General features: G+C 42.2%; 1 protein-coding gene across 1 annotated transcript; it reads right to left on the reverse strand.

Moving 5' to 3' along the window:
* Positions 1-1,927: 1,927 nt before the first annotated feature.
* popdc2 (popeye domain containing 2) lies at positions 1,928-13,358 on the reverse strand. Its single transcript, XM_012880061.3, has 4 exons — positions 12,481-13,358; positions 8,303-8,411; positions 7,496-8,072; positions 1,928-4,007 (listed from the first exon to the last, which is right to left on the reverse strand). The coding sequence occupies exons 1-3, from the start codon at positions 12,972-12,974 to the stop codon at positions 7,545-7,547; spliced, it is 1,131 nt and encodes a 376-aa protein (XP_012735515.2). The 5' UTR covers positions 12,975-13,358; the 3' UTR covers positions 1,928-4,007; positions 7,496-7,544.
* Positions 13,359-14,632: the final 1,274 nt, after the last annotated feature.

Here is a 14,632-nt window from a genome sequence, read left to right on the forward strand (position 1 = left end):
ACACTGCTGAGTTGAATGGTCTTATTAAAAGAAAAGAAAACATAAGTATAGAAGGCATTCGGTGCACACACATACAAGAGCTTCACGGTTGAAATCTTGGCCCCCATTATTGATTTTTCTTTTAAATATACATAATATATATTGAGCCCATTTGTCCCATCTGTTCTTTGTTATTAGTAATAGAAACCACTACATTTAAACATTTAATTTTATTATCAATAATAACCATTAATTATTATTATTTTATTATTATTATTATAAACTTAAAGTATGATCTACAGTCATCTATTGGGTTACCCGAGAGGAAAAGAAAAGGATTGACCGTGTACCACTGCAATCAGAAGCATAAGCTTGCTTCACCCCCATGTCACATGTCTGTGACGTGAGACCGAGTCACCACGCATTTAGATAAATTAAACCGATCAAAACAACTAAATATGGGGGGGTAAAGGATGGATGAATTTATCTTACTTATTATTCCCAAAAACGTCCCAAGAGGGACACCAGGATTCAGAGAAATGGAAAGATAAATACATTTCCTCACCCCTCTGAGTTTATACGGGGATTTATCACTGCAGTAAATAAGAACCCAAGGACCTTTGCAAATCTTACTAGGATACATTCTCTTAAACACTTTCATTCCTGAAACAAACGTATAAAATAAGATTAAATGAAGCAGAAAAGGAGAGAAATTAAACAAGATGAAGACTCCCTCTGAAACAACGGCGGTCTTATTTCGCAGACTAAGATTAGTACTGTTAGCGGGATACCCAGTCTTCAAACGGAAGAAGAGCTTGTGACAGCACAGAGATGTGGATGCTTTGTTTCACCCTTCTGTGGATTCACACGCTCTCTACCTCCCAGACAAAACTCTGTGATAGATGTTGAAGTGAAGGTTGCCTTTCGTTACGCAGCGTGTAAATGGGGTTAAAAGGTGAAAGAGTGACATAAAGATGTCTATCCCTGTCTAAATGTGAATCAAAGGTTTTTAGCATTGATTAAGTAGGCTAACTAAAGGTAAAACCTCTTTTTTCTCTCATTGTTTGACATATAATACCAAATTGTTCCTGTTTTAGGTCAGTTAAGATTACACAAATAATTTTATTTGCTTAATGCAGGAATAATGAGTTTATCTTTTTGTCTTCAAACACACTAAACATTTGCAGCCTGACCTTTAAGCTGTGTGACTCGGGTCAGACGTTCTGGTTACCCTTGCACAAGCTCCTCTCAATAGTTTTCTGAAACTTTGGCCCATTTTTGCTGACAGGACTGATTTAACAAAGTCCAGGTTTGTAGGCCGCCTTACAAAAACCTTTTCAGCTCACTTCACAAATTTTCTATAGGACTAAAATCCAGACTTGGTGATGTTCTCTCTCTAAAAAAAAAAAGAGAAAAAAACCAGACTTTGCTGTCCTGTGGTCCATTCTGTGGTTCATCTAATTTGGCGGTCCAGATCTGGTCATCGTCCATTTAGAAGACCCGCTTGTACCCAAAGTTTAACTCTTTTGCTGAATTGAGAGGATGGTTCATTATAAACACATAGACATGTTTCCTCATGATGTCATCTTTATTTTAGAGTGCACCAGTCCTTCCTGCAGCAAACTCCCCACTCAACATGATAGTGCCAACCCTGGACTTCATAGTTGGGATGGTGTTCTCAGGCTTGCAGCATTCCTCACGTTTTCCCTCCAAATCTACTGATTGTTACTATAGCCAAGCATCTTAATCTCAGTTTCATCAGACCACAGCACATGTTTCCATAAATTAATGCTTTTGTATAGAAGAAATGTGGTCTCATTAGAATCAGATATTTTATCCAATTATGTATGTGATTTTTTTTATTACTGTATTTTACGGATTATAAGTCGCGCCACAATATAAGTCACAGCAGTCGAAAAATGTGTCATAAAGAGGGAAAAAAAACATATATAAGTCACACCCGTCTACAAGTCACATTTATTTAGAAATTTATTTAATCAAATCCAAAACCAAAAACTGCCATTTAATCTGATAAAGCAATGTATTCAATTACACAATTGCATCCACAACAGGCTGAATAACATGGAACATACTTGGGAGGTTGAATGGAGTAAATTAGCATAACAAGCCAGCAACTCCAACCGGGGAGCTTCTCGCCAGCGCATTTCTGTGTAATGGACCATTATGCTGAAAGTTGTAAAAATTACGCTGAAATTAGACCGCGAGCGTAACAGGGCTACGTGCTAAGCTAACGGTACGGCCCAGATTTTTGAGAGCAACATAAAGCTCACATTCATCAGGGAATTGTTAACCGCCCGAACATCAACCCTGCTAGCTAGCGCTAGATGTTATTAGCGCCACTGACAGCCCAATAACGGGGTTCTGTCGCGGTCTGGGCCCTTTGAGCTGCATGAATGCAGACTGAAACAGTGAAACAACATACAAACATGTGTTCAGTCTTTGTTGTCTATAAATGAATGTTATATTTAATTTCTAAGTGGGACAGGAGCAGCATATAGTTTTCACAAGCTTAAAGCGCCCTGTTGCGGCTATAGACGATAATGTTTAATCCTTTGTTCATGCTGGTCAATATGATTACAATTTAAATTCGATATTTAAATTGTACCGGATTATAAATTGCAGGACCAGCCAAACTAAGAAAAAATAAGTGTGACTCATAGTCCGAAAAATACGGTAACTTAAATTTTCCAACAAAACTTTCACCTTCAAAAATTCAACTGCTGAAGGTGAGGCTCTAAACAGCTGGTTAGTAGCTAACTGGTAATAGACTGGTTTCCCAAACGCACACAATGCACTGGGGTGTTGCGTGATCAAATGAGTTTAACTTCATTGGCTAAAAGCTGCTAAAATTTATAAAGGGCTGATTGTTTTGGCTTGAGTCATAAGAAGGTCAACACACGTGCAGGAACATTTTTGAAGGTGAATTTTTGCTGGCAAGTTCAAAGTAAATAAAATAATCACATTTATAATTTCACCAGATAAAACCTTACTCATACAAGTTCACTTTCTAAAAACAGAAAAACACTGATTCTAATGAGAATATATTTCTTCCATACTTTTGTCTCAGAATGTTTTGGGAAACTATAAAGCGTCCTTTTATGTTGCTTTGCAAGTGACATTTTCTTCCTCTGTGGGTGGTCTTTCAGCTGTTTTGGCTCTACTGGGTGTCTTGCTTTTGTTCTGGAGCTGATTCCCACATTTAATACCTAACCTCGTTCTTCCCTGGAACAGAAAATCCATCTCCTTCGTGAACGGCATGATAGCTGGACATTCATGTAGTGTTTATACTAACATTTCTTTTATTTAAAATGGATAAATGTGGCAGCTTCAGACATCTGGAAATTGTCCCCATTATATGACATAGATCGTTTGTATTGGTTCACTGAATCACATCGACAGGCCTTAATGTTGTGATCAGAAGCTCACAAAGCCATGACATTATCCACTGGCCTTTCCCAGATATTTTAAAGTATATTAACTTCTGGCTTTAAAGAAAGCAACCAGAACTCTCTCTCTCTGGATGTTCTGGTATTGGCAAACTGAAATGATTTTGTGATCCAAACTAATCAAACAGAAAAAGATTAGCCTGACTTATTAGTGAGGAAAGAATGTCTTTTTATCCAGTGGCGGTTAAATCCACTTAAAAACACATCGACCAATGCTGCTCTACCATTACAAATATAGTTCACTGGCATGTTATATTTTAAAAAATCCAAATAGGGCATCAATGGATTAAAGTTTTGTTTAAAATGTGACAGAACAGTACTGTGTGTGTCAGTGCTGGCAGTGTCATTCAGCCAAGCGACACAAAACAGCAAAGACAGCATGTGTTAGGAGCTGCAAAGCAGAGAGGAGAAGGCGGAGCAACAGTCTGGTTATTCTGCTGTACTGAAGATACCGCGGTGTGCATGGAGGAAGCTAGCTTCACAGCTTCGGGGTGTCGGTGGGAGCCAGCGGAGCTCTGCGTCTCTGGAATCGAGGTGGTACATTCCCATCACCATCACCTCCTACAGCAGGGGAAGATTAGAGTTTTCAGAGTAATGCAAGCGCATGGAAAAAATGACATTTATTCACCCAAACATCCTCAGAAATAAATGAGATTCTTCTCGGCTTTACAGGGTTCAGAAGAGAAACATGGATCTTCAAGTACAGCTTCAGATCAGTTACAGATTAAATCAGTTAAATTAATTCAAACAATTTAAGGTGAAATGGAGCAAAGAAGATCACTTTCCTTATGGTTCAAAAAGCAAAACAGTTGGTTTAGTTCATGAAGTCGTTTAAAGAACAATGCAACACAAACAGTTTTCTAACACAAAATCGGGATTCATCAGCCACAAACTAACCACGCTGCAGGCCGGAGCTCCATAAAGAGGAAGCTTTATAAGGAAGCTGCTGCTGACCACAGCTGTTGTCTTCAACATATACAGCCATCCGCCAATCAATGTTGATGCATTGGAATAATAATGCATCAAAAGAAATTTGATGTTTAAATATAATCTGAACTTTACTTACCAAAAAAAAAAAAGCAACAAATAAAATGAGCATGCTATTCATATGCATAGTACCTTTCCTACTTTTTGTCATGTTCCAACCAATGAATCAAGGAATTTTCTATGGATTTTATTTGCCTGACCAAAACAAAATACATACACCACTCCTCAGATATGCATGCATCGGTTTTCTTTTTCTTTTCTTTTTTTTTTTGCAATTATGCAATACCCTTTGTTGGTCAATCACTTTGATTTAACCCAAATAAAATACAGTAGGGTTTGTGGTGGTATCGTGGCAAAATGTGAAAAGGTTTATTCACATTTTATGGGGGCTATGTAACTCTGCACACTTAACCCGGGGGCTTTGTGTTGTTTTTGTTTTTAAACGGCATTAGCAGCCAGTTGCTGCTGGGTATTCTTGCAAGAAAATCAGAAGGTACTCATAAAGTCATGAAGCGTACCCACGCTAACCAAGAGATGCAAGGTAATGTCATTATGTTCTCCGTATTGAGACCGGGACGATTTGGGATGCCATGATGTGCACATTTTGGTTTGCATGAGCGTTGGCTTTTTAGTTGGCGACCTGCTGCTTCACAGCTGTCCTGCAACCCAAGCCCAACCCTGACCCCTTCCACCCCGCCATGAAACGTGATCCTCCACCTGTGATTGGACCAGCGCTGCCACTGCGATGGGCGGGGCGGCCTGCCGGGGTGGAAGAGGGAGGGGGAACAGATAAGCATGCTGAAAGCTGAATGGTGGGTGCACTGGATTAATAGCGTGGCACTGGATTTTTTTATTTTTTTTAAAACATCCCCTGAATTTACAAGCTGTAATCCCTAAAAAGAACACAGCTGCTTTCAGCCAGACGTCACAGTCGCTCTGTAACCAGTTGCCGCTGGGTAGAGACCTCTCCAGGTCATGTAATGTACGAGCGCAGAAGGTTTGACACTGATAATAACACACTTAAAACTGTAAAGCGTATTGACTGACTGATCCCAACTAATTTTACAGTTATTGCACCAAACATTACTCTGTGTGCTTGTTTAGGGCTGCTAGTAATGCTGACCATCTGATATGGAGGATATTTTGGTCTTAAAGTGTGATTTCAAAGTGGGAAAATAATCCAGATGACCCTACGGCTGAGAAGGCAAGCAGCATGTTTTTATTTATTTTTTTCATATCTCCAAGCTGCAAATAATTTACCATGAATTAGAAATCAATGCAAACTGCAACTGAACTTATACAAGCTACTCTATGCAAGCAAAAAATAAAGCAGTATGCTGTGTATGTATGTATTATGTCTCATGAGACAAGGAGGCAGTGTATGGATGTTACTCTGAGCTCTTCCTGGGTCATCTTGGATATTTTTTCACAAGCCTTTTCCACTATTCTTGCAATTTGTTTTTTTACAGTAAAGAGTTATTTAAATTACAAGCATATCTGTTTTGCAGGGTGCAACCAACATTGTTTTGGGGCAAATTATAACACAACAGCCTCATTTGTGCAACATCACAAAAACAGCAACAAATATTGACAGTATGGCTAGTTTCTTTTAATATTATATGAAAGGCTATTTGTTCAAATTAAAAATATTATCATTACAAAAAAATTGTTGTACAAGAACAACCACTCTTGTAGTTATTCTTGCTGTGTATTTTGATGTGTGTGTTCATGCATGCCCCTTGTAAGTTTTTAATTTGACACAGTGCTTTTACTTACATGTGTTTTATTAAGATTTTATATAATTGACTGACACAAAGTAGTGAATGATTTGTCAGTAGAAAGAAAATTAGGTGTTTAACATTTTTCATGGCATGCTTGTTTTGATTATTTAGTTTACTCTGATTCCTCAAAATAACATCAACCAGAAAGTGCAGCCAGATTTAACCGGTGAGTAGTTTCATATCAGCATTAATACCGCTGTTTAACCTCTCATCCAAAAACAAAGAGAGTGTTTGTTTTTGAGACTGCCGTTTCCTGGCTAACCCGCCAGGAAACGGCAGTCCAACTTAAACTGATTAATAATCAGAGGAGTCTAGAGGCCCATGGTAACTCTGGGGGAGCTGCAGATATCTACAGCTCACAGCTAGAAGTAGTGAAATATGGCTTCTAGTGGCAAGAAAAAAGCTATTGTTGAAAGAAAGCCTTAAAAAGTCCTGTTTGCAGTTTGCCACCAGACACGTAAGAGAGATCTTAACGTGTGGAAAAAGGTGTTCGGGTCAGATGAGACCAAAACTGAACCCTTTAGCTTGAATGCATAATGTCTAGCAGAAAGCTAACACCACAGATCCCCCAGAACAGGACACCATCCCCACATGGCAGTGGGAATATGACGGTACATACAGCAAACACGGGCTGCACAGTGGAACAGCGGGTAGCACTGTTGCTATGCAGCAAGAAGGTCCTGGGTTCAAGTCCTACCCTCGCCCTGGGCCTTTCTGCATGGAGCTTGCAGAGTTGGCCTCTCTAAGGTTCTCCTTAGGTGTGAGTGTGTGCAAGATTGTCTGTCTCTGTGTTGCCCTGCGATAGACTGGCGACCTGTCCAGGGTGTACCCCGCCTCTCGTCCATTGACAGCTAGAGATAGGTACCAGCCCCCCTTGTGACCCCACAAGGGACAGACGTGTCCAGCGAAAAACAATCGGATTCTGTGGGAAATTCTTGAAAAAAATAGACACTCACATAATATATCCAATAAAATACACTGAAATGTGTCTGTGTAATGTGGCGAACTGTGAAAAAAGAAAATTCAGGGTTTTATTTGCATATAAACATAAGGTGTTTGGCGACTAATTACTTATGTTAATCCAAACATACTGATCCATAAATTATAAATAATCCTTAAGTATCCTTCTGCATTCTTCATATGAGGCTGTGATTTCAGGTGTGTGTATTGCCGTTTTTTACCACTACAAAGCCAGGTTAGTAAGAACTGTGCACTCACTGCAAGTCGTCCATGCACACACGCTCCCCCATGCAACTCAATCCAGCCAGGTGAGGTACTTACATGTAGCTTAAGTGGTGACCCAGTGTGTTAGCTCCAGCACCCTGCCTCACTACCTTAAATAATCTTTCTCACTGCCATAGTCCATTAAGGAGCCCGCCACGTCAGCAAAGTCCTCCAGGACCAGGCTAGTGGAATCCTCACCAGATGGCATCTCCGGGTCTGATGCCCAGGGGCGCTGACAGGGGCCATGCTCGGGGAGCACATTGCTCCCAGTTGTCCGTGGCCCCTGCTGATCGGGCATCAGGGACTGAGACGGTCCGGGGTTTGACATCTGATAGGCTGGTTCTAGGTCTCGGCTCTGTTGTTCTTTGGTAACGCCGCTGTCGCTGCCGCTGCCGCCTTCGCTGCCCTGCGAGGAGGGTGCCAGGACGTGGTAGAGGCTCGGCAGGCGGATGTCCAGCAGCACGCCGCTCTTTATGTAGAGCTTGTTGTTGAGGTTATACAGCTTTTCAGAAATGTCGTAGCCGAGCATGAGAGAGAAGAGGCGGGCAACGTAGCGGTCCTTTGACATCATCGTGTAGAGACGCCGGCGACTCCATGAGACGTAGCGGGAGTCTTCTTCTGCTGTCAGTGTCACCTACAGAAAAGTCAAAATCAAACTCTGTGTTTGCTTAAAAAACGTTGAAAGGTTTGTCCGTTATTGACAATATTATATCTCTTTCTCTTTGCAAGCCTGGCAGCAGCAGTGTGAATATGGATTCTGACTATTGATTCATTTTCTTGACACGTAAAAAAAACAATTGATTAATGATGAATGTTGTGACGGTTAGCTGTTAAGTTAAGTGACCTGTGCATTTAATCTCACACCTGGAACTTTCCCTCTTCGTTTGGTCTGAGAGACTCCCACTCGGGAGAGTCGAGGAACTGGTGGCGGTGAATGTAATGCAGGAACTGACCCTCCAAAGAGACATTGATCCTGTAAGTGACAGTGAGAGACAGAAAGGGGAAAAATAGAGCCAAGGATTAAGATAATAATGACAACAGAGGGAAGGTGAGGGTTTTGCAGTCCTAAACTGTGATGCACCAGCTCTTGCAAGTGTTCTGTGGAGCTACAGGCAGAGAATAAATGGTACATTATACATCCAGTATTCCATTGATTTTTATCCCTGGTATGGTCATTGAGGTAATTGGTTTGGAAAGGAAATCCAGACATATCTCTTCATTGAGACACGGGGGGGGGGAAACCAAGGTATATGTTGGCATGATGTTGTGGTATAGTCAATTTAGCCAGTTCTGGGTCTCCAGGAGATATCTGGATAACGTGCTAAACCTCCTCTGCTGGAGGAGCCGAGGGTCCACTCCAGTCACCCAAATGACAAGATTCTTCACCTTGTTGCCACAAAACAAAAGTGATCATTTCAGTTGCTTGCCATTTTACAGCCACATGACAGCAGGAACACCAAGAAAGCCACTGCTTGTAGCAGAGACTCACCCAACCTCAGTCACAGGGAGAGATCCACCGTTTCCTGGTTGAGATCCCTGGCCTCAGATTTCAAAGCCGACTCTTCTCCTGGGGCCTTTACACTCAGTTTCAAATGCCTCCAGTGAACACTAAAGGTCACAGCTTGAAGATACCAGCAGATACACATCACTTGCCAAGACTAGAGAGGGGACCCCAAAGAGGACAACTGTCTCTACACGACTACCAACCGTGACGAACAGCGTCGCCAGATTTAATTGAAAAACTGAGTGGAGTTTCAGAGATCCTGGCCCACTTTTGTAGTGTTGTCAAAAAAAATTTTTAACAAGGAATCAGAAATGTTCTAATATAAGATTATTGCTAATTGTTTTAAAATTTAAAAAAAATGCTTCAACACATGTGCTTTCTGCCTTTACTTGCTTATTTATATCACAGTTGGAAACACACAAAATCAACTTGTGCATCATCTCACCACTTCCAAGACAGGAACGGTTCTGATATTTCTATGTTGTTTCAGATTTATCTCTCTCTCTCTCTCATAGCTCTCAGCTTCATGGCCGGGATTTAATTCAAGGTAAGGGAAGCAGTCTGCCTCTACTCTCCTGTTGTGGGTATAAAGATATCACTAAAACACTGGCAGATTGCGCTGGGACCCTCACTGCTGAGTCATGGACAGAAATATTCTGTTTACAACATTTCTCTGACGTAGCTTGCAGAGATCTAATGCAGCTCTGCTTTGAGGATGTTTGGATGTAGAGAACACATTTCCTGTGAGGGTCAAAAGCTGCCAAGAGGCTGCAAGAGTCAGGACTTTGTCATCTAATTTTAGCAAAGTTTCTGATAATACCGTATCTAATAACAGACGTAGGTACTTAAACCTGTTTTTAAAAAAGGTGAGGAGAAAGCCCTCTATGGCAAATTTGCTTCATATGCGCAGTAAAATATTGTCCATTCATCCGTCCATCCATTTTCTAACACGTCTATCCTTCATGGGGTCACTAGGGGTGCTGGTGTCTATCTCCAGCTGTCAATGGGCGAGAGGCGGGGTACAACCTGGACAGGTCGCCAGTCTATCGCAGTAAAATATTGTCTTTTTGTTTTGATTCATAAACGTTTTTGTTTATTTTATTTGGATAACCTTTCCAAGAGGAACACAAAATGACTATTTCGTTGCATGGAAATGACTGTTTCAGAACTGCCCGTAATCTGTTACGTCTAAGGAAGACGTTTCCGATGTGGGCCAAGTGGGTAGTTGGCCCGGGCTGCATAAGAAAGGGGGCGTGTGAGGACCAGAGAAAACAAACCTTATCCGTCATTTGTGCCTTAAACGTGTCTTCTTCTGCATTTATGAATGCGCAGTCAATGGGGAGATGGCATCCCCTTGTGTTGTAGAAATCTAAGTTCATTGCTGTAGTGCGAAAATTGTATAAAGGTTCAAGGGGTAGAAATATATTTCCTTTTAAGTACTGTTAAAAATATATTTGCATAATTCATTTTTGACAGCCTCAAATAGCTTGTAAAATAATTTAGAAAGATTGCTCTCAAAGAATGTCTTTGGTTTTCATCGGTTAGAATTGCTATAGAGTGCTTTCCCTAAGTTCATTATTTTGTCTTCAATCCAGCTAATCTTTTCCTTTTGTCATTCTCCTGACCCTCATTGGCATGATTTCCAGCAAAACACATTACACCTCGACTGGAGGGAGTAATCAGAAGAATTTGTGTTCGCTCAGAGTCAAATATTTCTCCTTGAAGCTGGTGGTAATGAATGGTCACTAGCTTTAATGGCTGCCTTAGTAAAATTTCAAATGGCTAGTAATGTTTTTATTGAAAATTTCCAACAAAAAAATGTTACTCCGCTACTTCCTTATAAAACCACTGAACACATGAAAGAGCTGTCTCTGCAGAAGGCAACAAAGGCAAAGCACCCTTATTTATAGGGGGCGTGGGGTCTAGGTAGAACATGGTGCATTACCCGACGATGCTCCCCATGCCACACACGGTGGCAGCCCACTGCGCCCTACAGGAATGAGTTTAATGCAGAGGACAAATTTCATTGTAAAGTTTGTTGCAAATGACAAATAGAATATTATCTATTATCCCAGCCTCCAAACAGCACCAAGTGTTAAGTATAGCCGTGTTTTAGGCTTCATAACAACCACAGCCTAGCCACTTTATGCTAAGCAAGCTAACTTTGAGCTGAGACGTCTGCGGCCTTCAAAGTGATCTTGTCAGGTTTCTGGGGTTTGCAGCATTGTGGCAAATACCCTGTTTATACTTCCCTTTTTTAACCATGCCGAGACCAGTCCAAGCTTGGTAACTGAGATAGGGTCTGCTTACATTGAGCAGAGCTACCAAATTAGCAAACACTTTTACCCACAATGCATCCCAGGAGTAATGCAAGACTTTGCGCCATACAGGGGGAGCTTTTAAGAACAACACAGCATTTGTGTAGAACAAAGCAGTACAAAATTATTCTACACAACCCTAATAGATTTGTTTTCTAAAAAGGACATCTAAAACAACAATTGTGATGTGGTGAAGTGCAGCTACAAAACATCAGTCAATGAGGGGAAATGATGGTAAAGCCAATTTTCCTTCTTAAACAACATTGTTGTATTCTGATAAAATATACCATTTGGGAAAGCATTATAGCCCCATCTGATATGTTGCTAGCAGTTACAAAAGGCTGTCGCAAAACAGAATCCATCTCTGAGGGACTGATCTTACCAATAATTATAATTCTCTACACCACACAGTGCTAGTTTACATCAATATATGCTGCAGCTTTTAAAAGACGCGCAGACCTGAAGTAGTTAGACCAACAAGCTGTTCGTGAAGGACTGGTTGTGTGTGCAACCTCTGGTACGACTGAAGTTGCGGTAAAGTGAATTGCTTTGGTGGCTAATTGTATAGAGAGACGTATTTTTGAAGCAACTGGTTTGCAGTTTAGCTGAATTTCTTCCTTTTGTCGGCTTAAAATAACGTCCCTCTGAGTCGTTCCTGCAAGGTAGCAGTGCTGCATGCACCTTCAGCCATAAAAGAATGAATCAGAACATGTGGCTCCATCTGAAGTTTGCCGAATATACACCCGAAAAGCAACAGGATTGTTCTCGTGACCGCGGTTCGGTTTCAATCACTGGAACTTAAGAGTGACTGCAGCCACAGTGAAAGCCCAGCATGCTTGCTCCTTTTGCTCTGTCCACAAAAGGTCCTCGGAGGAAAAGCTCACATAGAGCTTGGAATACGACTGACCGACCACCAGGGAAGAAATGTTCCCCTCCGGAAAGGATTGTCAGCTATGAATTTAAGTTTGAGAAATAATAGTTGGTCTTTATATATAATTGGTAAAAACTTATTAGTGAATGACATTCTGGTCTCTCCATCCATGATGGTATAATCAAGCTACAACAACAACAACAAAAACTGCCCCTAAACAAAGTCTTACATAATTTTGTACTGCATGGCCTAACATTGATCTGGTCACAAAATGCATGAGCAGCCATCCGCCTATATTTCTCCCGATGACGACTCAATACGATAACACGCCGCAAAACACGCTCCCCACCTCCCAGACAGCAGAAAGGAGAGCTGGTCGATGTACGTCTTGCCCTCCACGGCGTACGTCTCTCCGGCCTTCAGCTCCACCGCCTTGTTTTCAAAACCCTTCGCCACGTCTTTGAACACCTGGACGGGCACGCCCAGCGGCAGGTAGACGGCCTGGTAGAGGGAGGTCAGCTCCTCGCCGCGGATGCCCTCCTGGTGAAGCCGGTAGAGGAGGTGGCCGATCTGCAGCAGGGAGGCCGCCAGCAGCAGGACGTTCCAGGAGAAGACGTCCGCGCCGCACATGGTCAGCCAGCCCCACAGGGCGAGGCAGAGGAAGGCCGGGGACAGGAAGCCGAAGATGAAGAGGGCCCCGAAGGCCCCGCTGCCTCCCATGTAGCCCAGGAACAGGATGGTGTTGCCCAGATGGTAGAGGGCCCCCTCCGTGTTGTTGCTCCAGCCGTCGCACACAGGTGGAGCAAACAAGTGGTCCCACAGGGTGGAGTTGTCTGCGCTCATGCTTTCGGGTTTTTTGAAAACGCCACGAGGCTTTTGATGCACAGGGAAAAAAATTAAAAATAAAGGAGCCGATTCTTGTCTGTCACAAGTTACAAGCTGCGGCGTTTGCCTTACCGCTGGTTAAAAATAAACAGCTGATACTGAGTAAAAAAATGTTTGTTCCCTTGCCGTGCGGTGGAAAATTCTTCAATGGGAAGAAGTTCTCACGGCTCGGTTTGCCCCAGAAACACAGCTGGAACGGGTCGGCCCTTCTTCTTCTCCTCCTCCTCCTCCTCTCATCATCATCGGCCCCTTCCTCTATCTATCGGCTGGCTTCTCGCCTCGTCTTTGCTCTCCTGCCCGATCCCCTCAGCCGCCGGCCTGCACTGAAGGGCCAACAGCTGGGGGAGAGGGGATAAGGGAGGGGGACACCGATAGAGCCCTAAAAGGATAACCATGTTTGGAATTGAAACCCAAGGAGGAAAGAGCGACGGACAGAAAGCAGGCCTGCTACTTAACATAACAGAGAGAGACGGGGACAGGAAATGTGGGGTGAGAGATGGGCTACATGACAAGAAACACACACGAGAGGGGGGGAAAAAAAGTGTCAGACACCTAAAGTTCAGAGGTACAATCAAACTTCTTGAGTCCAGTCCACTCCTCGACCCACGACGGTGTCTTGGCGGGTGCGTTTGGAGGCCCAGAAATAAACAGAAGAGCAGCGGCGGTCAGGTTTCAGGCGTAAACACCCACCTACACCACCACCCGCCTCACATATGGAACGGTCAGTCTGGAAATGTCCATCACTATCCCATTCAATGTCACGACACATAACGCATTCTCCTCACAAGATAAGTGTGGATTAAAGTCATTTAGAGGGAGGGGGTGAAAATAATTATTTGAGACGGTATTACACTGAGCAACTCGTCCTCTGCAGCGGGTTGGTAAGAGTAACCGAGGGAGGCCGAGTTTACAGACTCATGAAATAATTGAAGCCAAAAAAAGCAACACCGGAAAGAAAATGGCGTTTTCCAGTCATCGAGACGTTCTGGGTCTGTGGAAACCTTCCTTCATTGTGAACAGTATGAACGTTTTATGATGAATAAGTTCGGTTAGAAGAACGTCAACTAAACGCTTTAACACCAAGACTAGATGTAACATAGCTGATTCTGACATCTCACGGGTGTGTGTAAGCGGGTTGTGAGAAACAATGTGTGGAATAGTTTGCTATGTAGAAAACCTTAAAATTATGAAACACTTTGTCAATCATTGCATAGGGATGCTCCTATATGATGTTATCATAGCCGATGTCGGTGTCCGATATTAACATTGCTTTTATGTCCAAGAACCAATATTTACAGATGTGTGTGTGTTTATTTACGCTTCTGTGATGGTCAACTTTTGTTCCAACTCAAAACTAAGCTCACTGAATTTATGAATGTGGGTTATGTAGGTTGTCTAAATATCCACAAACAAGCCATTTTAAACCTAAACCAGCCATAGTTTTAAGTTTGTCACAGTGTCGAGGTGTTTATACAATAATTCTAAATAAAAATATAAAATATCTACTTTTCTTTGAAGTATTGAACTATTATATTCAAAGATTCTTCATTGTCACGGCATGCCACCGTGTTGAGATTTCCTTTTGGCCACTCGGGCTCAGAGTACACATAATAAAG

Source organism: Fundulus heteroclitus, chromosome 7 (genome assembly GCF_011125445.2).
Source record: "Fundulus heteroclitus isolate FHET01 chromosome 7, MU-UCD_Fhet_4.1, whole genome shotgun sequence".
NCBI classification, from domain to species: domain Eukaryota; kingdom Metazoa; phylum Chordata; class Actinopteri; order Cyprinodontiformes; family Fundulidae; genus Fundulus; species Fundulus heteroclitus.